This window comes from Gadus chalcogrammus, chromosome 13 (assembly GCF_026213295.1).
Source record: "Gadus chalcogrammus isolate NIFS_2021 chromosome 13, NIFS_Gcha_1.0, whole genome shotgun sequence".
In the NCBI taxonomy this organism is placed as follows: Eukaryota; Metazoa; Chordata; class Actinopteri; order Gadiformes; family Gadidae; genus Gadus; species Gadus chalcogrammus.
In genome coordinates, this window is record NC_079424.1 from 5,194,306 (window position 1) to 5,221,759 (window position 27,454).

Below are 27,454 nucleotides of genomic sequence, written 5' to 3' on the forward strand. Positions count from 1 at the left end.
GCGCTACACCTATAGCCGCCCCCTGATGTCTGGAAATAGCCCACCCTCGCAGAACGCAGAGAACAAACAGCACGCAGCACTCTCAAGCCTGATGGTCATCTTCAGTAGAGCTCATCTTCGTCGTGTCAGAGTTCATCTCGGCACACGTCGGAGCAGAGAGGACCGGGATGGATGTCAGTCACGCCTTGCTGGCACCTCTCAGGAAAGCAATGACATGGATGCCATGGACAGTGTTGTAAATTAAAGACATGAGACAACCTTAATGTCCGCAAATGGAAGTTTGCAGACGAATGATAAACCTGAAGTTTTGAATCAATCTCAGGTCACAAAAGGCCGGACCCCAACCTTTAGGACCCTATTCCTAGCTCTGAAAATGTTTGTGACCCCAACTTGAACTAGTCAAATCTGCCAAAACCAATCAGACATGAGCTCGCAGATTCGTCTGGTTCCAAAATGAAACGCTGCGATTGGATAACAGGAACAGCCCAGTAGTATATGAGATGATGTCACCACTGAAGTGAAGAGAAGCCTATAACTTTATATAACTATTAAATGGAAACACACACACACACACACGCACACTCTCTCTTTTTAGTCGCTGCCATCACATCGCTACCTGTTCAGCCATGCGAGGGAGGAGCAGACACACCTGTCCGTCAGACACACCTGTCCATCTCGGGTTTCACTTTACATCGAGTCTTACCTCCGCATACTGAGCTGGCAATGGGGCATACCTTGAAGGATTACCCGAAGACTGCTTCTATTATTAATTACTCGCCCTGCGAAGGTATTTGTCAAAGCCACCGAGGAATGCATTTGTTGAGGGGCCCGTTGCAGTTTAATTTGGAACAAAGCGCGTTAATACGTTCGCTTGGCTTTACTTTCTGTGTGCAACGCAACAGGTGGACAGAGGTCGGGCCTCGGGGGAGGACGAGGAAGAAAGCAAGAGAATCTTTCTTCTCCGGTTCAATTCCTCAGGAAAGAAACAAACCAAAAGCATACGTGAAATTATCCTCCTACACAACGCAAATACCCCCGCACACTGCCGCACGATAATCCACGCACGAGAGAGAGAGAGAGAGAGAGAGAGAGAGAGAGAGAGAGAGAGAGAGCGAGAGAGAGAGAGAGAGAGAGAGAGAGAGAGAGAGAGAGATGGTAATATAGGACAGATACCAGCAGCAATGCAGAACAAGCGCTCAGCTGAAGTCTCAACTTGTTGGTTGAGTGGATTTGATCCTTGTTCTCTTCTTTGATCTCTTGTTGTGTTGCAGCTCTTAAAATACATGCAAGAATTAATTATATCTATTAGTAAGACTCTTTCGAAAGTGAGATAGTGTGCGTCTTGTGTGCGTGTGTGTGCGTGTGCGTGCGTGTGCGTGCGTGTGCGTGTGTGTGTGTGTGTGTGCGTGTAGGCGTGTGTGTGTGTACACGGCAGAGCAGACGTCACGCTCCGAGCAGTGGGCGCGCTCCACTTCCTCTATCCGCTGAGCAGCAGACGGAGCTCGATTTGAGCTCAGAAGAACGACCTGAGAGGTGAGCGGTTACCTTTAATCTCCTTACGGATCACCCATGTGAACGCATCCGAACCTCTGTTTGTCTGCCTCAGGGGGGTTTGGCGAAAAGCGGCCAAAAGTTTCGGAACATATTTCGTTATCAGACTTGAAGAAGACGGAAAGTCGAAAGGCTGTTTCTGTTCGGAGGTTCTCTGGTGTTCTAACAAGCGTTTCTGTTCTGTTGGTTCTTAAGTGTTCTTCTTTGATCGTTTCTGTTCTGTTCGGAGGTTCTTTAGCCTGCTTCAAATTTAAAAGTTGTTACATTATTACCAAAGCTACTATTTCTTTGTGTACTTTTACTCTGTACCAAATTGAAGTGGGTCTTGGAGATCTGCGGAGGATATCTCGGATTCAGGATACTGTATCCGAGACAACGTAACGCAAAGTTACTTAACGTGTAACGTTAACTCTTAACGCAAAGTTACTTAACGTAACGGGATGTTACTTAAAGTGTAACGTAACGTGAGGCCAGTCCAAAGAGGAACACGCGAGCATCATGTCAGAGGACCTGTCACTCAGAGGAGGGGTCTGTAACTCAGAGGACGGGTCTGTCACTCAGAGGACGGGTCTGTCACTCAGAGGACGGGTCTGTCACTCAGAGGACGGGTCTGTCACTCAGAGGACTGGTCTGTCACTCAGAGCATGGACGACTCCAACCGAAATACAACCACATCCTATTGACACACAACCAGAGACACGCAATCTCTCTCTCTCTCTCTCTCTCTCTCTCTCGCTCTCTCTCTCTCTCTCACACACACACACACACACACACACACACACACACACACACACACACACACACACACACACACACACACACACACACACACACACACACACACACACACACACACACACACACACGGTGACTTTATGTTTAGATTTGATTGTCCAGACCCCTGTGTGTTTCAATGGTTTATCACCACTCCTTCATAATACATGGCTTACACGGCTATACGCTTAATGCTAGGAGTATTAAGGGTATATTGCGTATTATGTATTTTCCCAGTTGCTACCTCTGGTTGTATCCGTGGAGATTAGATTAGCAGACTGATATCCTGCAGAGGTTCGATCATCAAAGTAACAACGCTTCTTTGTTTTGGCACCGCAGTGGTGGAACGAGCTCCATGCCGACCTAAGGACTGCAGAGTCGCTCACCAGCCTGTGCGAAACACTCAGGACTTACCTGTTCAGAGTTCACCTAGACTGCATAGCCACCCCCTTGTATGTTGTATGTCCTGGAACATAATGTACAAACTTATTGTATGTCGTGTTTAGTTATAGTACTTGTGTAGCATCCTATCCTAGCTATCTTTGTTGTATACAGGGAATGGGTTAACCTAGTGATTGTTATTGCTTGGCACTTGGTTAGACTATGAACATCCTTACTGTACCGACAGCGATATATTTCTTCACTTTCTTATGACCAATGTAGTTATTGTAAGTCGCTTTGGATAAAAGCGTCTGCTAAACACCCTAAACATAAAATGTAGGTTGTCCGCTAGCTTTGGTTCTCCCGCTCAGTTGAACAGTTCTCCCGCTCAGTTGAGCGGGTTCCCCCGCTCAGGGGAGCAGTTCTCCGGGGAGCAGTCGGCAGTGAGACACTCACAGTTCCCAGTGTGTTGCTGGAGCAGAACGAGGCAGAGATGCTGACCTACTAACGGTCCGGACGTCTGAGAGACCCCCGCTCCTCTGAGAGGTCTGCAAGGCAGGAGGCAGACCTGTGGGTGTTAACCCGTTCTCCATGATACTCTGGATCAGGACACACTACCTCTGTTAGTTAACCCCTATCTTCTGGATCAGGACACACTACCTCTGTTAGTTAACCCCTATCTTCTGGATCAGGACACACTACCTCTGTTAGTTAACCCCTATCTTCTGGATCAGGACACACTACCTCTGTAAGTTAACCCCTATCTTCTGGATTAGGACACACTACCTCTGTTAGTTAACCCCTATCTTCTGGATCAGGGCACACTACCTCTGTTAGTTAACCCCTATCTTCTGGATCAGGACACACTACCTCTGTTAGTTAACCCCTATCTTCTGGATCAGGACACACTACCTCTGTAAGTTAACCCCTATCTTCTGGATCAGGACACACTACCTCTGTTAGTTAACCCCTATCTTCTGGATCAGGACACACTACCTCTGTTAGTTAACCCCTATCTTCTGGATCAGGGCACACTACCTCTGTTACTTAACCCCTATCTTCTGGATCAGGACACACTACCTCTGTTAGTTAACCCCTATCTTCTGGATCAGGACACACTACCTCTGTTAGTTAACCCCTATCTTCTGGATCAGGACACACTACCTCTGTTAGTAAACCCCTATCTTCTGGATCAGGACAAACAACCTCTTACTCAACCCCTATCTTCTGGATCTTCTGGATCACAGACGCTCTCCCTCTGTTAGTCAACTCTTATCTTCTGGATCTTCTGGATCACAGACACTCTCCCTCTGTTAGTTAACTCTTATCTTCCGGATCTTCTGGATCACAGATACACTTGCTTTGATCGTTTGCTTTGTCATGGAACTGTAAAGAAAACGTAACATACCAAAATGTTATGTTAAAAATGTAGATTCTAGACCAATCATAACTCTAAAGCTTATTTAGATTCCCCAACATATCGTATGTTAAGAGAGTATTGGTGTTGGAGCTGAGAGGGTGGTGTTAGAGCTGAGATGGTGGTGCAGGGGTGGTGTGTACTAAGAGGGGTGGGGGTGGTGTGTACTAGAAGGTCGGGGGTGGAGGTGTTGTGTACCAGGAGGGTGGAGGGGTGGTGTTTACTAGGAGGGGTGGAGGAGGTATTGTCTGGGGTGGTTGAGGTGGAGGGGTGGTGGTTTTGTGTCCTAGCAGGAGGGGTTGTGGTGGAGTTGTTGTGTACCAGGAGGAGGGTGGGGTTGGAGGGTGAGGTGAACCAGGAGGGTGGGGGTGGAGGCTGGGGTGTCCCAGGCTGTCAGACATCAGATGGTATGTGTTGGGACTCGTTGAGCTCAGCAGTGCAGAGCAGAAATCCTCCAGTATCACGGGAAAAGAGAGCAGGACAGCAGCTGGAGCAGACACACACGCACATACACACCTGAACCATGTACCTGAACCACGCACACAAACAAACACACTTTACACAACCTGAACCATCACGCGCACACACACACACACACACACACACACACACACACACACACACACACACACACACACACACACACACACACACACACACACACACACACACACACACACACACACACACACACACACACACACTTTACACAACCTGAATCATAACACATGCACACACTCACACACACAAACAGACACACACAGAGACACTGGCACAGAGACAAACAAGCAGACCTTTGGCTCTCCGTGAGATGAGTGTGAGACCGTTGACCCAATGTCACAGCACCAGTCTGCAAGGTTCTCAAAGGCGTGTGTGGTCCTGTCATTGCCCAGAGCTGCCCTGTTGTCCCGGGCCTAACCTTACCCAGTAGTGGGTTAGCTACAGCCCCCTGTCCCAGGGGCTGTAGCTCCTTCGGTGGGTGTGGCCGTGTGATAAGTCCCTAGAGTGACTCAAGGCGTCGGTACAAAGTACAGACGCAGCAGGTTTGAGCCGGTGAACCAAGGCTGAATACACAGCGACGTTCTTTAGGCTGTTCGGGTCGACAACACGTTGTTTACCCATAGGTAAGACGGTGAGTTTATGAGGAGTTTGATAAGATAGCTGTTCATTATCGGATCGTAATCCACCATTTATTTGGCGAACCAGGCCTTTATGATGTCTGCCAGAACCGGTTTATACCTGATACTATGGTCAGAGGTATCTTTGTTCCTGAGGCGATAGATGCGGGCAATAAAAAATAATCTGAACAATCTACCAGAGAGCTGCGTGCAATGCATATCTTTATTTCTCTGGAACGACAGCAGGAGAATCAAAGGTGAAACAAAGAGAAAGTGTAGCTCTATGTGGAGAGAGCAAATATCCTTCAGCTCTAATGTCTTTTAAATCAGTTGTTTCAGTCAAATTTGAGTTACAAATTCTAGATTGAAATCATAACCCGAGTCAACAAGCTGTCAACAGGAGAGTCCCAGCAGCTTTGGAATCTTATCTGAGTTTCTTGTTTCTCCACCTTTCTCATCCATAAGCTGATCAGGTCATCAACACCCCTCACAGGAGAGGTAGCATATTAGCATTGATAAAGACTCAGTTTTTACGTCTCCATGGAAGCTAGAGCTGCTTGATTATTGGAAAAATCTAAATCCAGATTATTTTGGTCAATGTTGAAATCACGATTATTCAAACGATTATTGTTTAGTTTGAAAACATGATGTATTTATTCAGCATGTCTCTCTCAAAAACTCTTAGTAACTGAGGACACTGAGAATATACACAAAATGGTCAAAATGAAAATGTGCAAATCTAAAATAATGTACAGATATGTATCCAGCTGTTCTGTATCCTGCACTTTCTATAAAACATTTAATAATAAAAAATAAATAGAAAACTCGATTTTATTAGTTTTGTGATCGTTTGACGCTAATATCGAAATAGAGATCGAAATTCGATTAATCGCCCAGCCATTGGAAGCAGACTTCAACAAGTCATTTTTTTGTGACTAAATATACGGATGTATACAAGATATATACAACTAAAAGTGTCTTCAATCTTTTCTATTTTATGATGACAATGAATCCGTTTGTTGTGGTATTGTAAAGAAATGTGATAGGATGTAAACATAGCCTTAATCCATCAGTCCATCCGTTAATAATGAGGAGCAGCATCATGCATGTCGTTGGTCTTCATAACTAGCCACTCCATCTGTCGTCCTGCTGATAATGAGTAGAAACATCATATCGTTGGTTCATCCTGTGTTCATATAGACTGCTTCCCTGCTGTGTATGATTCCCGCTGTTGTGTGAGAGGTGGTGTTTAACCCTCTTATGTATTTGTATGCATTTGTATGTACTGGTCTCTGTTATTTGAGTTTTGATGGTGTTTCCATCACTAACTCTTATCTTAGTCTGTGTCTTGTTGTTGGTGTGTTTGTTAATACCTGGCTGCATCCTAACTTAATCTCCCCTAGTGGGATAATTATATTTGACTTGACTTGACCTGTAGTCCTGCGTGTCTAACGGTTTGTCCTGGTGGAGCAGGTGAGCCCGGCCACCCGCTGCACCATGGCCCCCTTCCTGAGGATCGCCTTCAACTCCTACGACCTGGGAGCCCTGTCAGCAGGGGCCGACAGCCCCTTCTGCGCCATCAAGATGAAGGAGGCTCTGACCACGGGTGAGCTGCTGATATCACCTGGGGTTCAGTGTGGTGAGAGGCTGATATCACCTGGGGGTCAGTGTGGTGAGGGGCTGATATCACCTGGGGGTCAGTGTGGTGAGAGGCTGATATCACCTGGGGGTCAGTGTGTGGTGAGGGGCTGATATCACCTGGGGGTCAGTGTGGTGAGGGGCTGATATACCCTGGGGGTCAGTGTGGTGAGGGGCTGATATACCCTGGGGGTCAGTGTGGTGAGGGGCTGATATACCCTGGGGTTAATGTGGCAGTTGTTCCTCTGATATCCCCCGGGGGTTCGGTGTGCTGGTAGATCACAGGGGGTGTGAACAGATTTCTTCGTGTGTGTAGAGTATTGCTCGTCGTTTCACACGCTGAACGAGTTTCAACCTGTTTGACTCCCTGTTACCGTGGGAACCAGTCTCACTCCGTTGTGTCGGGGGTTTCAACGGTGGGGTCGGGGCTCACCCTAACGCCCCTGACCCTTGACCCCTGACCCTCTCCCTGCAGAGCGGGGGTCATCCTAACGCCCCTGACCCCTGACCCCTGACCCTCACGCTGCAGAGCGGGGGTCACCCTAACGCCCCTGACCCCTGACCCTCATGCTGCAGAGCGGGGGTCCCCCTAACGCCCCTGACCCTTGACCCCTGACCCTCTCGCTGCAGAGCGGGGGTCACCCCAACGCCCCTTGACCCCTGACCCTTGACCCTTGACCCTCTTCCTGCAGAGCGGGGGAAGACCCTGGTCCAGAGGAAGCCCACCATGTACCCGGCCTGGAAGGCCAGCTCGTTAATCTTGCAGTATCCTAGAATCTGATAGTATCTGATAGATGACTCTAGACATCAGTTGTACACTCGTATGAACATATAGAAAGCAGGTCACCCTAATGCCGCGTTTCCACTGCAGGGTGCGGTACGGTTCGGTTCGCCCCTTGACCCCTGACCCTTGACCCTTGACCCTCTTCCTGCAGAGCGGGGGAAGACCCTGGTCCAGAGGAAGCCCACCATGTACCCGGCCTGGAAGGCCAGCTTCGACGCCCACATCTACGAGGGCCGCGTGCTGCAGGTGATGCTGATGCAGACGGCGGAGGCGGCGCTGGCCGAGGTCACCGTGGGCGTGTCCGTGCTCGCAGAGCGCTGCAAGAAGGCCAACGGCCGCGCAGAGTTCTGGGTAAGGGTGATCTATTCATCTATTGTCTATCCATGGGTTGAACATCGATACATCTTGTCTTGTTTAGTTTTGGTTTTCTTTCTGTCCTTCAGGCTGAAAGGACTTTTTCTTAGTTTTCTGTTTTTATTGTTATGCTTGCTTTTTGTTTTTGCTTCCGTTTTAGCGCGTAGGATTGTTAAATGTGTGTGTGTGTGTGTGTGTGTGTGTGTACCTGCGCTTGTGTGTGTGTGCAGGTTGATCTACAGCCCTCTGGTAAAGTCATGATGGCGGTGCAGTATTTCCTAGAGGGAGCGGATTCAGGTGAGACCACGTTTTATTCATTTCCCTTTTATTTACATTCTTCCTCTAAATGTTTTTATGCAGCTCGTGCTGTCGCCTCCACAGTCCTACACAGGACTGTGGCTCAAATGTACTTCGACTGATTCCTTGATCATGGGCCTTGAATCCTTTTCTTTTATCTTGTGAACTGAAGCAGCTCCTTCCATGTATTAAATAATTCCTCTTTTTAAAGCTAGTCTGTTGCTGTCAGTTGTTTAAGGGGAACTCCGGATGAGTCACCCGGCATTTCGCTAGCGTTGCTCAATCGCCGTAGCCTTCGCTCCGGAGGTCATGTGATGTCTGACCCCCCCCCCCCCCCCCCCCCTCTGTTCCCAAGAGAGCCGGCCGAGCGCGAAGGAGGAGGAGGCCCCCACCATCAACCGCCGACGAGGTGCCATCAAGCAGGCTAAGATCCACTTCATCAAGAACCACGAGTTCTCCGCTACCTTCTTCCGCCAGCCCACCTTCTGCTCCGTCTGCAGGGAGTTCGTCTGGTTAGTCCACCTCCTGGCCTCTCTAGACCGCCTGGCCTCTGGGGCTTTATAGAACCCTATTGTTGTTAACCATGAACTGTTGACCACTAAAACACTAATCTGATTTACACCTGGCGTTAGATTGGGTCCAGATTTATGGATTGGTAGGGATGTTAATCTTGCAGTATCCTAGAATCTGATAGTATCTGATAGATGACTCTAGACATCAGTTGTACACTCGTATGAACATATAGAAAGCAGGTCACCCTAATGCCGCGTTTCCACTGCAGGGTGCGGTACGGTTTGGTTCGCCTCAGTCCGGTAGGGAGGTGGCGGTATAGCCCAGCTCAGTTCCGAGGTCGCGTGTCCTCCGCCGACAGCACCCTTTATGGTAGGCCGGATGTCGATCGCCGCGGCAGCTACGTAAACATCGTAAACAACGTCCTTCCTCCCCAGAATGCAGAGGAACGTCTCCACCTCCTTGTTCGCCCAAGCAAACGTTTTACGCGACATGTTCATTGTAAAGAATAATACCTCAAGGCTGTTTGTTGGTTTTTATCCCCACGTCGCCCGGAAGTGACGATTCTGTCGACCAATCAACGGAGGGGGTGTGTAGCTCGAATTTTTCCGCACCCTTTCAGGCGTCTCAGTACCCCAACGGAGGAGTATTGAAGGCGAAACGAGTATGGCTCAGTCCGGGTCACGCCCACTTTTGGCGGTGGAAACGCAATCCGTACCGCACCTTTGCGAACCGAACCGTACCGCACCCTGCAGTGGAAACGCGCCATAAGGGTCATACCATCTAGTTGCTGGCGGGGGGGGGGAGGTTGGTTTAAACTTGGTGGGGGAACGTGGTCCCAATGCCTCCCAGACCCCCTGCTGGGCGTATCTCAGGATATCCAGACCACGACAGGCGAGGCTTTCAGATGAACGCCCCTCACCGCACTGAGCTCTGCCTCAGCGCTCACTGGCATCATCAGTCCATCACAGTCAGGAACGTAATCTCCCTCTCTGTTTCTCACAGGGGACTCAACAAGCAAGGCTACAAATGCAGACGTGAGTATGAGTCGGGTCCTACAGAGGGCGGTGTCCTCGGCTGGTTCCAGCAGAAGGTCCGCGCACCCCTCCACTGTTCACACCTCTCCTCTCTGTCCCCCAGAATGCAACGCGGCCATCCACAAGAAGTGCATCGACAAGATCATCGGGAGATGTACGGGCACGGCGACCAACAGCAGGGAGACCATGGTGGGTAGCGCTGGTCCTCTCTGGTCACACCCCCCCCAGGAGAGGGGCGGGGCCTACTGCTCCTCCCCTCACCTGGTACGGAGGGCATCTTCTAGAGCAGGGGTCACCAACACAGTGCCAGGGCGCCCGCAAGGACCACATGAGGCGCCCGGAGGCTAGTTCTAAACATAGCACAACTCATTCTAGAACAACTCTTTCCCACCTTTTTTAAGTCATTGTTGATACTTATTGTGAGAAATCATTAACATGATCACAGTGTCTTCACATAGATGACAGGGTTCTCAAGTCTCACGCATTCGGCGTGAGACACACTCAATTCAACCCATGCACACGCTCACATGCCACACTTCGTATTTCTCACGCAGAGAAATGACCAGGATAGCGCCCACCAACTTGAGCCGCTATTTAACAGTGGAACAGGTAGGAATCAAATGGGTTCCCCGTACGTAGGGTGACCAGACGTCCTCTTTTGCCCAGACACGCCCTCTTTTTGAGACACTTTAAAAAAAATGTGTCCGGGCGGAATTTAAAAATCGTCCGGGATTTTATTAAAGCCTCATACATGTTCACATTGAATTTGTGTTGCGTTCCTCTGGGTCGGTCACAAACTAGTTGGGCTACGCCCTCCCCTACTCAGTTCTGTTCGCTTTGCATTGGTGGAAGCGAGTAGGGGGAGTGGTTAAGTAGAGCCTTCAGATTTTGGACGGTTTGATTTAAGGGTTACCGTCATGTTTTGTATTTTTCTTTTTTACCATTATTGTTTTATAGGGACAAACATTAACAAATGTATCATACAGGGGATTGATAAAGTTGTATCTATTGAACAGAAAGAAACACTTGGTCATACTTTACACACTTCACCACAGCATTGGCCTACTGAATGCCACAGATATATTTTAAGCATTGGACTGAATGCCACATAAATATAAAATTATGTTTTTGCACGTTTGCAACGTTTAAAAGTTCAGGGAAAATGATATGCCTCTACTGGTGTTGCATAGGCCAATATCGTTTTGAGGCAGTGTTGTTTCTGAATATTAGTGTTAAGGGCCAATAATGCTTACTATCATACATTAGTCACCATGTCTGTGGACACATTTGTGTGCAGTCACATGTTAATATACCCCACCCCCCCCCCCCCGCCCCCCCGCCGCCGCCGACAAAATCTCACTCGGAACTCAAAACTTGAGAGCCCTGAGATGAGTATCATTAATCATTAATAATAATACATAACTAAAGGGAAACTGAGCAAATTTGTTATTTCAGAAGAGTGTATCAAACTGGGTGCCCTTCGTCTGACTCCGTACCCATGAAGTAGCACTAAGGTTCAAGAAGGTTGGTGACCCCTGTTCAGAGGCTTCAGCAGCCAATGAGGAGAAGGCTCCTCTGACTAGTCAACTGGCCACCCGTGTTTACTCGTTGTTAACCTATACTCCGACCTCGCCTAACCTCCGACCTCTGACCCCAGCTGACTTCCGAACCCACTTGACCTCTTACCCCCGACTAACCTCTTACCCCACCTGACCTCTGACTTTACCTGACCTCCGACCCCCTACCCCACCTAACATCCGACTCCACCTGACCTCCGACTCCACCTGACCTCCGACCCCACCTGACCTCCGACCCCACCTAACCTCTAACCCCACGTGACCTATGTCCCCACCCGACCGCCGACCCCACCTAACCTCCGACCTCACCTGACCTTTGACCCCACCTGTCCTCTAACCCCAGCTGACATCCGACCCCACCTAACCTCTGACCCCACCTAACCTCTGTCCCCACCTGACCTCCGACCCCCTACCCCACCTAACCGCCGACCCCACCTAAATTCCGACCCCACCTGACCTCTGCCCCCACCTGACCTCTGCCCCCACCTAACCTCTGCTTGTGTGTGTAGTTCCAGAAGGAGCGCTTCAAGATCGACATGCCCCACCGCTTCAGGATGCACAACTACATGAGCCCCACCTTCTGCGACCACTGCGGCAGCCTGCTGTGGGGGCTGGTGAAGCAGGGCCTCAAGTGTGAAGGTACGGAGGCTCGGGGGCGGGGCTCCCCTGGGGGCGGGGCTCATGTAGGGGCGAGGCTGGCTGGGGGGCGGGGCTCATGTTGGGGGGCGGGGCTCACATGGGGGTGGGATTCATGTGGGGGTGGGACTCATGTGGGGTTGGGGCTCACATTGGGGCGACACTCCTGTGGGGGCAGGGCTGATATGGTGGTGGGGTTCCCATGAGGGTGGGGCTAATGTGGGGGTGGGGCTTGCATGGGGGCGGGGCAAATGTGGATGGGGGGGCTCATGTGGATGGGGGTCTCATATGGGGGGGGGGGGCTTGTGGGGGCTCAGCTCATATAGGGGTGGGGCTCACCTGGGGGCGGGGCTCACCTGTGGCGTTCTCCTGGGGGTTCATGTGCTGACAAAGCTTTTGTTCTCTTGGTTTTTGCAGAATGTGGCATGAACGTTCATCACAAATGTCAGGATAAAGTGGCCAACCTCTGTGGAATCAACCAGAAACTATTAGCCGAAGCACTTGACCAAGTCAGCCAGGTAGGTCACCGTGTGTCCGCGCGCACGCGCGCGCGCACACACACACACACACACACACACACACACACACACACACACACACACACACACACACACACACACACACACACACACACACACACACACACACACACACACACACACACACACACACACACACACACACACACACACACACCATTCAGAGAGCTGAGCGAGGCGCAGCGTTGTGCGCTGGAACCCGAGCCGCCCGTCTGTTGTGCTTAAGGACAGGAAGTGGCTCTGGTGGCGTTTCGAGTTCCCTCGTCCTTATTTATACGCGGTGCGTGAGAGCTGGGCCGAGAGCAGCAGGACGGCTGATCTTCAGTGGTTGAAGAGGAGGTTCGGATCGTGGACCAGAGCTGCCGTCTCTCTCACTTTAAACAGAAAAAGGTTTTGGATGGATGTCCAAAACAGAGCATTGCTCAGTCTGACATCCCTGAAGACTAAATCCGCTGCAACCTAAATTAAAAGGTCGGATTTCAGAAGTTACATGCAGTTTTTGAAGGAACATCTACATGAACCACAAAGACCTAGAATGAGAACAAAATAAGAGCTCACATCCAGTCCACTGGTGTCGTACTCGTCTCCAGTCCACTGGTGTCATACTGACCCACAGGTCACTGGGTTCATACTGGTCTACAGTCCACCGGTGTCACACTGGTTACAGCTCTGGAATTGGCTCACACTGGCTCCCAGTCTGCGTCTTATTGATAGGCAAGTTTCATCCTGTTTGTAAAAAGTTTGTTTTATAGATAAAAAAAAAGATTGGATCAGTTTAGCATATTGTTTTCCGTCCCATCCGCGTACCAGCTGTACTTCTCTGTGTACAGCATAGTAACCCTCTTTGTGAAGCGTAGTACTCCTCTATTTACTTTAGTTCCAGCTGTGCTCCTTTATTTACATCGTAGATGTCCTCATGTTTCTGTGTCTGTTCCCAGAAGTCGACCCGGCGCTCCGACCCCAACAGCCCCGATAATCTGGACGACATCGGGGTTTATGAGGAGGTGAACAAGAACGCCAACCTGGATGTCAGCGGTCAGTACATCTCATATCGATGTATCTATATCTATATATCTATGTATGTATACATCTCATCTATATATCTGTACATCTCATATCTATATCTGATCATACGGGGACACACTTGGTCCAGCAGAGAGTCCTGAGTGTGTGTGTGTGTGTGTGTGTGTGTGTGCGCGTGTGTGTGGGGGCGGTGGGGTCGTACTGGTAGGGGTGTGTTCGTATTGGGGGGCAGTGGGCGGCCTGCTTCAGATCGTTGATCACAGGCCCTGTGGTTCCTTGTGTCCCAGACGGGGGACAGTACGGTAAACTGTGGGAGGGGTCCGGCCCGCGGCCTGTGTCCCGCGTGGACCACCTCAGCCGCGTCAAGGTGGACAACTTCATCTTCCACAAGGTCCTGGGCAAGGGCAGCTTTGGGAAGGTAGGCCTAACGAGACATCGGGACGGACTCATGCATATCATTGCTGTTTATCCTTTATGTTCTCTGTGTCTTTCCCGATTGCTGAATGTAATCACTTATTCCCTTCTCCCATCGTGTCTGCTCTCACGTCATCTCTTTTCTCCTCTACTCCTCTCCTTTCATTTAATTCTCTGCTCCTCTCCCCTTCCCTCCGTCTCTCAGGTCCTCCTCGCCGAGCTCAAGGGGCAGGGGGAGTACTTTGCCGTCAAGGCTCTGAAGAAGGACGTGGTTCTGATGGACGACGACGTGGAGTGCACCATGGTAGAGAAGAGGGTGCTGGCCCTGGCGTGGGACAACCCCTTCCTCACCCACCTCTTCTCCACCTTCCAGACCAAGGTACGCCCCCCCCCCCCCCCCCCCCCCCCCCCCCCCCCGTACATCAGCCCAGCACCTGTGAGGCCTGTTTTGTCAGTAACGCTCACACTGTGTCCTCGTGATTGCGTCCTGGTCGTCTCGTTCCCAGGAGCATCTGTTCTTTGTGATGGAGTACCTGAACGGAGGCGACCTGATGTTCCACATCCAGGAGAAGGGCCGCTTCGACCTGTACCGGTCCATGTGAGTGCCCCCCCCCCTCCCCCTCGAGTGCCCCCGGCCGCTGAGCCACAACAGTAGACCTGCTGACATGACAACCCGCCGTAGTGCCAGAGCCCTCCCCAAGGCACGCCGCTCTCTGAGGGAAAGCAGGCGCGCTGGGGGGGGGGCTCACCACGGCGGTCCCATTAGCGCCGGGCTGCTCCTCCGTCTGCCCTTGTAAGGAGCAGGCTGCCCTTGTGTTAGCGGTGTGTGTGTGTGTGTGTGTGTGTGTGTGTGTGTGTGTGTGTGTGTGTGTGTGTGTGTGTGTGTGTGTGTGTGTGTGTGTGTGTGTGTGTGTGTGTGTGTGTGTGTGTGTGTGTGTGTGTGTGTGTGTCCTCGGTGGGATGCATTTCACTAGTAAACTAGGGATGTTCGGAGTAAGACGACAAAGAACACGCTAGATTGCAGCCGTGATACAAGTGGCATCTTTAAACCCCCCAGGATAGGTTGAAACATCCCCACTACTCCCACTATAACCCCTCTTATAGCCCCACTACTCCCACTATAACCCACTATAACCCCACTTACAGCCACTCTGAAGAGGCTCTCAATGCACTAGGGGTGGGAAAAATAATCGATTCTTCGATGCATCGCGATTCTCGCTAGAACGATTCTGTCTCGATGCAGATATATTAATAATCAGAGTTAAAAAAAAAAAAGAATCTTTTCTTTTTTTTTGCCTGCTTCAACATTCTCTTCGCCAGAGAGGGATAATTTTTGTAATTTTAAAATTATTGAATTTATCTTCAGGGTGTATTGGCCAATCTGATTTGTCTTGACACGATTGCGATGCAGCCTACGCATAGCATGCGCGCAAACTCACAGCCAGACAGTCAGATTTTTTTGCATGCTTCCATATTGTGTTATAATGCAAGCTGCATTGATTATTGCATTGTTCATAGAAAGTCATATCTGTGACAAAAGCTTTCTCTCTTATGAAATATTAGATAAGTTAATTCATCTGTTGATGTCCTTAATGATCATCACAAAAGTAGGAAGTGATTAGCAAACTAGTAGCCAACCCAGATGTATATATATATTTTTGAAAATCACGCATGGAAATGTACATACATTTTTTTTTTTGCATCGAGATGCATCGATGATCGCTTCAGAATCGAATCGTTGACCTCATAATCGGAATCGAATCGTGAGGTGCCAAGAGATTTCCACCCCTACAATGCACGCTGCCACCGGACCGGGGGGTCTGTGGCAAACACGGTCGTCAGGGGGGAGTCCTGGTCGTCAGGGGGGAGACCTGGTCGTCAGGGGGGAGACCTGTTGGAGGACAGCCTTATGAGGAGGCTCTGTGACCCCAGAGCCTCTCCTGGCTGCTCTCCACCCTCCGTCGCTACATGGAGCTCTGGGAGAGCTTCCAGCGGTGCTCTGCATGTCATCACACAGGGCTGCTCACTAACACAGACCACGGAATGCCCACAGGCATGGCCGTACGCGCACAAACGCACAACACGCGCACACGCACCGTGCTCCAGTGTTGTGCTCCACTCCACTCCCCCCCTCCCCCCCCCCCCCCCCCCCTGACAATCGATTCGTTGAGAGGCAGAAATAATGCAACAAGAGAAACATGATATTGACGGTTTGCAACAACGTTAATCATTATGGTTTGAGCTTTGTTGGGGACCGGGGTGTGTGTGTGTGTGTGTGTGTGCATGTTAGGGACTAGTGTGTGTGTGTGTTTGTGTTAGAGACCAATGTGCGTGTTTGTGTTAGTGTGCGTTTGTGTGTTAGGGACCAGTGTTAGTGTGTGTGTGTGTAGGGACCAGTGTGTGTGTTTGTGTTAGGACCAGTGTGCGTTTGCGTTAAAGACCAGTGTGCGTGCTTGTGTTAGTGTGTGTGTGTGTGTTAGGGACCAGTGTGCGTGTCTGTGCTAGTGTGCGTGTGTGTGTTCGGGACCAGTGTACGTGATGGTGATAGTGTGTGTGTGTGTGTATTTCCTCCCAGCGACGCCAAAGAGCAATGGAAAGTGGCTCCTGGTTTGGGTTTCCTGGTTATGTAATCCTTTTCCCTGGGCACTGTCTGAACTCTAGAGTTTCCACTGCGCCTGATTCAGCACAAAGGCCCTGTTCTCTGAGTGGCTGGCTGCCACAACCTGTTGACCGACTGCACACATCAGCTGGCCCCGCCCCTCAACACAGTACAGGGCCTGTCGCCACGCTGTCACACATCTGGAACTACTCACAGAACTTCCTGGCTTTAATATATACTATGTCTGATGTGCAGGTGTCCTTTACTGATTGTGTGTGTGTGTGTGTGTATGTGTGTGTGTGTGTTTGTGTGTTTTTATCTTGATCACTTCATTAGGTTTATTTTGACATATTTACTCCGTTCTGTTAGGACACAGTTTGTTAGGACACAGTTTGTTCTGTTAAGACGCAGTTTGTTCCGTTAGGACGCAGTTTGTTCTGTTAGGATGCAGTTTGTTCTGTTAGGACACAGTTTCTTCTGTGAGGACACAGTCTGTTAGGACACAGTCTGTTAGGATAGAGTCTGTTAGGATGGAGTCTGTTAGGACACAGTTTGTTCTGTTAGGATAGTCTGTTAGGAAGCAGTTTGTTCTGTTAGGACGCAGTTTGTTCTGTTAGGACGCAGTTTGTTCTGTTAGGACGCAGTTTGTTCTGTTAGGACAGTCCGTTAGGAAGCAGTTGGTTCTGTTAGGATGCAGTTTATTCTGTTAGGACACTGTTTGTTGTGTTAGGACACAGTCTGTTAGGACGCAGTTTGTTCCGTTAGGACGCAGTTTGTTCAGTTAGGACGCAGTTTGTTCCGTTAGGACGCAGTTTGTTCCGTTAGGACGCAGTTTGTTCTGTTAGGACGCAGTTTGTTCTGTTAGGACAGTCCGTTAGGAAGCAGTTGGTTCTGTTAGGATGCAGTTTATTCTGTTAGGACACTGTTTGTTGTGTTAGGACACAGTCTGTTAGGACGCAGTTTGTTCCGTTAGGACGCAGTTTGTTCAGTTAGGACGCAGTTTGTTCCGTTAGGACGCAGTTTGTTCCGTTAGGACGCAGTTTGTTCTGTTAGGACGCAGTTTGTTCCGTTAGGACGCAGTTTGTTCCGTTAGGACGCAGTTTGTTCTGTTAGGACGCAGTCTTCATTACGCCGCATGGTTGACAAAAGAAGCCGGTTATCGCCCGGTTAATCTTTCCATTGGCGGCAACTCTCGTGTTTCAAATTATAAGCTCGCTGTTCAGCCGCCCCTACTCTTGACAAAATGTTGTCCTCAATAATTGATGTCCACGCCGTGCAGAGATACGGTGGTTCTGGGTCCCGTCTGCGGAGTGGTAATGACGATGTTCTCACTCCCTAGGTTCTACTCGGCTGAGATCATCTGTGGCCTTCAGTTCCTGCATTCCAAGGGAGTCATCTACAGGTCAGAAGACACTCTCTCACCTTCACTCTCGCACTCTCAAACTCACATTATCTCACTCCCACTCTCACACTCTCACCCTTATACTATCACACTCTCTCACCCTCACATTCTCAAACTCTCACTCTCACTCTCCCACTCTCACTCTCTCATTCTCACACCCTCACACCCTCACACTCTCTCCCTCTCTCACCCTCACACTCTCTCCCATCTCACACTCTCTCATACTCTCACTCACTCTCACACTCTCACACTATCTTAACTCTCACATTGTACATTTAGGGGTCTAAGATGGAGACAGCTGTTTCCCTAAACGAGGTTCTGCTCTTCTTCCAGAGATCTGAAGTTAGACAACGTGATGTTGGACCAGGACGGACACATCAAGATCGCAGACTTTGGCATGTGCAAGGAGAACGTGTTTGGAGAGAACCGGGCCACCACCTTCTGCGGCACCCCGGACTACATCGCTCCAGAGGTACAGAACAACACGAACCCCACGAGACCCCCTAAAGCGCTGGGGTCTCCAGCTCCACGCTAGGCATTCCTCTGTGACGGTGATGGCGATGTGCTCTTATGCGATGATGTCATCAGATCCTGCTGGGACAGAAGTACTCCTTCTCCGTCGACTGGTGGTCCTTTGGGGTCCTGCTGTACGAGATGCTGATTGGCCAGTCTCCGTTCCATGGCGATGACGAGGATGAGCTGTTTGAGTCCATCCGCATGGACACGCCCCATTTCCCCCGCTGGATCACCAAGGAGGCCAAGGACCTCATGGAGAAGGTGAGCCCCCCCCCCCACCCACCCTCAACATGGGACCTCTCTCCAGCATGACTCTCTCTAACTCTGTTCTCTACTCCCGTCCACAGCTCTTTGAGAGGGACCCCACTCGCAGGCTCGGCATAGTGGGTAACATTTGTTCACACCCCTTCTTCAAAACCATCAACTGGACGGCTTTGGAAAGAAGGGAGATAGACCCCCCCTTCAAGCCCAAAGTGGTACGTTCCGCATCGTGGTCATCGGAATCAGCTGGTCCTTCAGGATGACTAACCTGTCATTAGGTTAATTGACCCCTGTTTCCCTTTAATCCTAGAAATCTGCCAACGACTGCAGCAACTTTGACCGGGAGTTCCTGAGCGAGAAGCCGCGGCTGTCCTTCAGCGACAAGAACTTCATCGACTCCATGGACCAGACGGCCTTCGACGGCTTCTCCTTCATCAACCCCAACCTCGAGCACCTTCTGGAAAAATAGTTCCTGTGGAGCAGGAAGTGAGCGGTACAGGAAGTGAGCGGTACAGGGAGCTGCTGTAAATAATCACGGCTAGGTTTGTCCAATCAGGCAAGGAGATTGATAAAGTGTACTAGTATTTATGGTCCAAAAGGAGTCGGACCTCACTGGGTACTTCGTTCTAATTATTATAATAAGAGTAACATTTGCCAGAGTCGGCCCTTGTACATATAGGTGTTATATTTCTATGCATGCTAAATGGTCCTGTATGAGAATGTACCAGAGTACTTGGAATGGTGAGTTTGTCCTTCTTGATGTAAAATCGATTCAGTTCTACTAACATGCCACACGTCATGTTATGGTGATTTAGTGAGCTTTTGCCATGTATTAGAATAGCAAAATAGTGATTTAACCTTCGATATGGCGTTGTGTCGTGGATGTGTCGATTTGTTGACTGCATGTTAAATTCTCAGACCAAATAGGAACATCTTGTATCCATTCCACACGGCCATCAATTTATCAATGCTATTTTTGTAAAGAAACAAAATATGTATATTGTATGTTTTTCTTTTCTTTTTGCTTCTTGCTTTTAATATAGCAAAATGTGATTTTAGCTCAGACGGCCTTGGAAAGAAAACGCTTCAACTGCTATTATGTTGTTTTAAAGCCAGAATTACATTCTAATGATACAAATGATCAGAGTACAAATAGGCAGAATAATTAGAATTGAATTGAATCCAGATACTGTATATACATAGTGCGTATGTATATTGTTCAAGGTGTATATTGGTTTGGTATGGATTTATTTTTTACTGTCCCATCGTTTGCATCTTATTAAAAATCCATCTACTGTAAAATATTGTATACATTTCTTCTACATTTTCATTGGACAAAGTCACCAAACTATTGTCGTTTCCAGGTCAAACTGAACATCTATTTTCCATAATCTCACAATCTCTAATCAAATTCAAATGAAATACCAGAAAAGAGGATATAACATGTTTCATTATGTCCAGCCTAAATGTCTGATCAGCAATGAGGGAATCTTTTTTTTTTCCCTAGAAGGATTGAATGACAATTATGTAAAGTCTTCTTTGGCTCTTCTAAGATCAATCTCATTAATTAAAATGTGTCTCTGTTCCTGACATCAGACCTCGGATTTCATCCTGATCAAAATACAAGATATAGAGACTGACTTGACCTTAATGATGTATATGTTGAAATGTCTTTGGTTTCTCTTGCTTGGTGACACAATTGTTGTTTAAATATGTTTAGACATCTTAAATATGCACCAACCGAAATAAATGTAATTGACCTAACCCTTTGGTTTATTATCTTAGTGTGGTTTTAGTGTGGTTTTCCTATGAAACAAACAAACCCACAGAAGAACGTCAACTCCCCCTGTTGGCGTAGCGGAGAGTGACGCTGGCCCCTCTATGTTATCACGCAGAGTCTCCTCCACGTCATCACGCAGACTGTGTACGGAAGTGGGGACTCCAGTCTCCTGCCCACATTCCTCCACACAGGATAAGTCATTCATCACTAAATTTACCTTATGACTTGTTTAGAATATGTCCGTAGTATATCTTAATTTTTTTCGAAATGTTAGAGCTGTGAGTCTTCACTAGACCCAGCGTCCACCTATCTCTCAGGTGAACCATAGGATGAGCTCTCAGGATGTCCTCCAGGACGCCTCCACCCTGGCGTCCTATAACGTATTGCTGCAGGTAAGTTAACACCGTAAAATATATATACCCCATTGATCGATAAGTGTCATAGATAGATAGATAGAGCGTTTAGACCTAGCCGCTCACCATCGACGCGGGTTCGCTCTGTACTTCCAGGTGATGTTCCGCGCGCTCACCTTCGTGATGAACGCGTTCACGCTGCGGTTTGTTTCCAAAGAACTGATCGGGGTGGTGAACGTGAGGTAGGCTGTCTGATTGTGTGTCGCTGGAGCCGATAAAACAAACATGATACTGTGTGTGTACGTGTGTGGGTGTGTGTGAGAGTGTGAGTTGATCTGGCTCCGCTTCTCCTATGTTAACCTGTCTTACCTGTGTTCAGGTTGATGCTGCTGTACTCCACGCTGGTCTTCCTGTCCAGAGAGGCTTTCCGGAGGGCGTGTCTCAGCGGGGGGTCTGGACCGGGCCGGAGCTGGAGGCAGACCCTCAACCTGCTGTGGCTGACGTGAGCTGGACGTCCTGCCGCTATTATTATACTACTCTTCAGATTCTTTCAGTTGAGTTCACCTATGTGTGTGTGTGTGTGTGTGTGTGTGTGTGTGTGTGTGTGTGTGTGTGTGTGTGTGTGTGTGTGTGTGTGTGTGTGTGTGCTTGTGTGTTTCTGGCTGTGTGTCTGTGTCTGTTTCTGTGTGTGTGTGTGTGTGTGTGTGTGTGTGTGTGTGTGTGTGTGTGTGTGTGTGTGTGTGTGTGTGTGTGTTTCTGGCTGTGTGTGTGTGTGTGTGTGTGTCTGTGTGTGTGTGTGTGTGTGTGTGTGTGTGTGTGTGTGTGTGTGTGTGTGCTTGTGTGTTTCTGGCTGTGTGTCTGTGTCTGTCTCTGTATGTGTCTGTGTTTCTGCCTGCCTGTGTGTGTGTGTGTGTGTGTGTGTGTGTGTGTGTGTGTGTGTGTGTGTGTGTGTGTGTGTGTGTGTGTGTGTGTGTGTGTGTGTGTGTGTGTGTGTGTGTGTGTGCCTCTCTCTGGCCCCAGCCTGCCCCTGGGTGTGCTGTGGGGCTCCCTCCTGGTGTGTGTGTGGCTGTGGCTCCTGGAGGCCCCCGACCCCCAGGCCGTCCCCCACTACGGCCCGGCCGTGGGGGTCTTCGCTCTGGCGTCGCTGGTGGAGCTGGTGGGGGAGCCCCTCTGGGTGCTGGCCCAGGCCCACCTGCTGGTGCGCCTGAAGCTGGGGGCCGAGAGCCTGGCCCTGGGGGCCAAGTGCCTGTTCACCGTGGGGCTGGTGGTCCTCGCTCCCCAGGGGGGGCTGTACATCTTCTCAGCGGCTCAGGTAAAGAGGTCCGGGCCTGCTGTGGGGTTCACAGGGGGTCTGTGGGGTACACAGGGGGTCTATGACTGTAGGGGTCTGTGGGGTACACAGGGGGTCTGTGGGGTACACAGGGGGTCTATGACTGTAGGGGTCTGTGGGGTTCACAGGGGGAATGTGGGGTACACAGGGGGTCTATGACTGTGGGGGTCTGTGGGGTACACAGGGGGTCTATGACTGTGGGGGTCTGTGGGGTTCACAGGGGGTCTGTGGGGTACACAGGGGGTCTGGGGTACACAGGGGGCCTATGACTGTGGGGTCTGTGGGGTTCAGTAGGGGGTCTTCTCTGTTGTTCAGCTCAGGGCCGTCTCGATGCAGGGCGTCTGCTTGTCTTCCAGCTGGTGAACTCAGTGTATGTTCTTTGTCTTCCAGCTGGTGAACTCAGTGTATGTGCTTTGTCTTCCAGCTGGTGAACTCAGTGTATGTGCTTTGTCTTCCAGCTGGTGAACTCAGTGTATGTGCTTTGTCTTCCAGCTGGTGTACACCGGATGCCTGGTTCTCTGCTACCTCGTCTATTTTGTTCGCTTCGTGGGATCTGAGGAAGCGAACAGGAAAGGTTTTCCGATAAAGACGGTGGGAGAACTGCTGCCACGCTCGGCCCCGGGAGAGGTATGGCTGACGGCCATCATTATACACATTCAGCAGGGTACTACATCATTATACACATTCAGCAGGGTACTACATCATTATACACATTCAGCAGGGTACTACATCCATCATTATACACATTCAGCAGGGTACTACATCATTATACACATTCAGCAGGGTACTACATCATTATACACATTCAGCAGGGTACTACATCCATCATTATACACATTCAGCAGGGTACTACATCATTATACACATTCAGCAGGGTACTACATCATTATACACATTCAGCAGGGTACTACATCATTATACACATTCACCAGGGTACTAAATCCCTCATTATACACATTCACCAGTGTACTACATCCATCATTATACACATTCACCAGGGTACTACATCCATCATTATACAAAACCCATTCACCAGGGTACAATGTCTACATATGATAATAAGAGTTATTTTATTATTAAAGAAAGCTTGAAACTTGAACAAACCAATTTTCTGTGAGACCATGTGTGTCTATCTAAAACCCTCCAAATTTACTGTTGGACGTAAGCCTGAAAACACCAGACTAATTAGCAAAACTATGAAAAGTAAGGTTTCACTTCTGCATGGTAACAGAATGATTGGTAAGTAGCAATGGGTCACAGGGCTTGAGGCGTCAGGGCCTGTCCCTCAGGGGCCCTGGTTCCTGAGGGCCCCTCCCTCTGGGTCCTGGTTCCTGGGGGCCTCCCCCTCTGGGTCCCGGTTCCTAGGGGCCTCTCCCTCTGGGCCCTGGTTCCTAGGGGCCTCCCCCTCTGGGTCCCGGTTCCTAGGGGCCTCTCCCTCTGGGTCCTGGTTCCTAGGGGCCTCCCCCTCTGGGTCCTGGTTCCTGGGGGCCTCTCCCTCTGGGTCCTGGTTCCTGGGGGCCTCTCCCTCTGGGCCCTGGTTCCTAGGGGCCTCTCCCCAGCCCTAACCCCCAGGTGTCCCTCTGGGTCCTCAGCCGGCGGTGGACTGGGCGCTGGCCCGGCTGACGTGGAGCTTCTTCAAGCAGTCGTTCCTGAAGCAGCTCCTGACGGAGGGCGAGCGGTACGTCATGACCTTCCTGAGCGTGCTGAGCTTCGGGGATCAGGGCGTGTACGACATCGTCAACAACCTGGGCTCCATGGTGGCCCGCTTCCTCTTCCTGCCCATCGAGGAGAGCTTCTACGTGTTCTTCTCCAAGGTGCTGCGGAGAGGCGGCGACGCACGCAGCCAGAAACAGGTACAGTCTGAAGACCGGATCGGCGAGTACGCAAGTCTATGCGCCGATCCGTCTGAAAGAAACATGGATGCTCATGCTTAACTACAAGAATACAAATGTGTTATTATAATTATAGACTATAAAGGTTAAGGATCTAGTTCTGGAATAAAAGATTTGTTGACAGTGAGTTGACCGATCATACATCGGTGTCATCGTAAGAGAACCCTTCTATAAGAACAAATGCTAATAGTAGTTACAATGCTAGATGCTTTATTGGTATAAACAGGTATCGGCCGATACTCAAGTTCAGGAATCGGAATCGGTATCGGGAACGAAAAACAGTTTATCGGAACATCTCTACTGTGAACTTGAGCCTCCGTTCAGCTGCCCTCCAGTGTCTGACCGCCTCGCCCCCCCCCCCCCCCCCCCACCCTAGGAGGACGTGTCGGTGGCGGCCGAGGTGCTGGAGAGCCTGCTGAAGCTGGTGGTGGTGGTGGGACTGGTCATCACCGTGTTCGGCTACGCCTACTCCCACCTCGCCCTGGACCTCTACGGGGGCGCCCTGCTGAGCGCCGGAGCCGGTCAGTCCACCGCTGGCTAGAGGACAGGACCCGGGTCTGGACCCAGTCTGGACCCGAGTCCTCTGTGGGCTAGAGGACAGGACCCGGCCTGGACCCAGGCTTTGACCCGGGCCTGGTCCTAGTCAGTCCACAGAGGGCTAGCAGTCTGGTCCTCAGAACTGGTCCCGGGCCTTGGTCTGGGTCTGGGTCTGGGTCTAGACCCGGGCCGGGTCCTGGTTAGTCCACAGAGGGCTAGAGAGCAGGTACTGGGTCTGGACCCCGGCTTGGACCCGGCCTGTTCTTCAGTACTGGTCCCGGGCCTGGTCCTGGTCCTGGGCCTAGACCCAGTGCCTGGAGCCCCGGCTTGTTCCTCAGTACTGGTCCTCAGTGCTGGTCCCGGCCTGGTCCTCAGTACTGGTCCTGGTCTGGTCCTCAGTACTGGTCCTGGTCCTCGGTGCTGGTCCCGGGCCTGGTCCTGGTCCCGGCCTGGTCCTCAGTGCTGGTCCTGGTCTGGTCCTCAGTACTGGTACTGGACTTCATGGCGTGTGTCTCTTGTCTCCAGGGCCCGTCCTGCTGAGGGTCTACAGCGGCTACGTCCTCCTGCTGGCCGTCAACGGGATCACCGAGTGCTTCGTGTTCGCTGCCATGAGCCAGGAGGAGCTGGACCGGTGAGACTCACTCACTCACTCACTCACTCACTCACTCACTCACTCACTCACTCACTCACTCACTCACTCACTCACTCACTCACTCACTTATTCATTCCCTCACACACTCACTCACTCACTTATTCACTCACTCACTTATTCATTCCCTCACACACTCACTCACTCACTCATTCACTTATTCACTCACTCACAAATCACTCACATTCACACACTCGCCAAAGTATTTCCAAATTAGACTACTGTATAATAATTTCAACTGTGTGTGTGTGCGAGTGTGTGTGTGTGTGTGTGCGCCTATGTGTGTATGCATGTGTGTTTGTGTGTATGTCTATGCCTGTGTGTGTGTGTGTGCCTGTTTTGTGGTGTGTGTGTGTGTGCAGGTACAACGGGGTGATGCTGGCCCTCTCCGTCTCCTTCCTGCTGCTCTCCTACCTGCTGACCGGGTGGCTGGGCTCCGTGGGCTTCATCCTGGCCAACTGTCTGAACATGGCCCTCCGCATCCTGCACAGCCTGCTCTACATCCAGCGCTACTTCAAGGCGAGCCCCTGGGGGCCGCTGAGGGGCCTGCTGCCCTCCCCCGCCCTGCTGCTGGCCCTCGCCCTGAGCGCCGTGGTCACGGCTCTGTCTGAGGTACCGCTCGCCACCGCTACCACCCTGCAGTCTCCTAGAACACGCCTCTATCTCAACGTTACAGTCGTTTACCTACGAGGATCTATCGATCGTGCATTAACATGTATTTTACCTTGTACCATATCTGCTCTCCTCTCCCCTCCTCCCTCCTCTCCTCTCCTCTCTCTCCTCTCCTCCTCTTTCCTCTCCTCTCCTCTCCTCTCCTCTCCTCTCCTCTCCAGTCCATGTTCTGCTGCTCCAGCGGCTGGCCTCTCCGTCTGGTCCACGTTGCCGTGGGCGCCGTGTGTCTGTCCGGCGTCCTCCTCACCGTCCTTCTCACCGAGACGCGGCTGGTCGCCTTCGTCAGGACCCAGCTCCGCCCCGGGACCCGGGGGAAGAGGACGTGAGCCGCGGCGGGCCGCTGGCCAGACCACCTGCTGGGCTCCAACATGGAGGACTGAACACCAACCCAGGGACCGTTGGCATGACTACAGTGGACCGTTGGCATGACTACAGTGAGGGAGAGGCTAAGAACACCAGAGAGGAACTGGTTCCACACAGGCCAGAGTGGACTGGACCGGTTAGGACTGGACTACAGTGGGACTGGTTCCACATAAGCCAGGCCAGTCAAGACCGGTCTGGACCGGTCTGGACCGGTCTGGACTGGACAGTTGGCGGTACGGTGATGTGTTACAAAAGGTTGTTTCAGGTAGATTAGTTCTGGTTACTAGTGGTTAATCAATCCTGAGAGAATAACGACTAATTAGTAATAAAAAAGATTGATGAATATGAATGTAAAATTATGCTTTGAAGATCAGTTGGCTTTGATCTGTAGCAAAAAAGACCAAATACACTTTATTAATTTGTACTTTTAAAGTTGTTTTCTTTGTTTAAAAAATCTATAATTTATTTTATGCCTCTCATGCATCTGAACTCTCTAATGAAGCCTCTGCCTTATTTCATGGTTTGAAACAATCTTATCTATCCCAAATTGAATAAACTTTTATTTTTTACATATTCCAAGTACCAATATCTTACTATAAACCTTTAATATAGTTGTTCGTTTTGGTTGGTTATGGTTAGTTAGTTTACTCATTAACTTTAACTCTTATTTATGGTAATTTAGTTTACTCATTAACTTAAACTCATAGTTATGGTTAGTTGGTTCTCATTAACTTATTAACTTTAAAGAAATCCTCATAAGACGCCGTCCCCCTCCATAACGGTGACATCACGATGAAGACAGAACAACACACTGCCATAAAGCTCCTCTCCCAGATCAAAGGTCTGAGTATCTTCTGAGGTCACCGAGTCACGTAACAGGCAGTCAGCAGCAGCTGGTGGACTTTATCCACCGCCTCGCTCCCGTAGACGTCAGGCGGGGGGGGGGGGAGACGTCCCTCCGGGACCGGACCTTCAGTGATGTCACCTCATGAGGCAGTGGAAAGAGGAGGCTCTGAGCCTGGACAGTGAACCAGGAGGAGGAGTCCTAGA

At 50.2% G+C, this 27,454-nt stretch overlaps 2 protein-coding genes across 2 annotated transcripts; both read left to right on the forward strand.

Annotated features, from left to right (window-relative positions):
- Positions 1 to 1,441: 1,441 nt before the first annotated feature.
- Positions 1,442 to 20,582, forward strand: prkcda (protein kinase C, delta a). The gene is made up of 18 exons (XM_056605366.1): positions 1,442 to 1,533; positions 6,715 to 6,847; positions 7,815 to 8,014; positions 8,248 to 8,314; positions 8,670 to 8,826; positions 9,830 to 9,861; positions 9,965 to 10,050; positions 11,948 to 12,077; positions 12,492 to 12,592; positions 13,552 to 13,648; positions 13,924 to 14,054; positions 14,256 to 14,429; positions 14,557 to 14,648; positions 17,989 to 18,051; positions 18,385 to 18,523; positions 18,640 to 18,828; positions 18,915 to 19,043; positions 19,139 to 20,582. The coding sequence occupies exons 2-18, from the start codon at positions 6,739 to 6,741 to the stop codon at positions 19,295 to 19,297; spliced, it is 2,055 nt and encodes a 684-aa protein (XP_056461341.1). The 5' UTR covers positions 1,442 to 1,533; positions 6,715 to 6,738; the 3' UTR covers positions 19,298 to 20,582.
- A 137-nt stretch (positions 20,583 to 20,719) lies between these two features.
- rft1 (RFT1 homolog) lies at positions 20,720 to 27,083 on the forward strand. Its single transcript, XM_056605367.1, has 10 exons — positions 20,720 to 21,000; positions 21,118 to 21,203; positions 21,341 to 21,463; positions 21,982 to 22,273; positions 22,784 to 22,918; positions 23,884 to 24,144; positions 24,560 to 24,704; positions 25,246 to 25,351; positions 25,732 to 25,981; positions 26,203 to 27,083. The coding sequence occupies exons 1-10, from the start codon at positions 20,938 to 20,940 to the stop codon at positions 26,365 to 26,367; spliced, it is 1,626 nt and encodes a 541-aa protein (XP_056461342.1). The 5' UTR covers positions 20,720 to 20,937; the 3' UTR covers positions 26,368 to 27,083.
- The last annotated feature ends 371 nt before the right edge of the window (positions 27,084 to 27,454 follow it).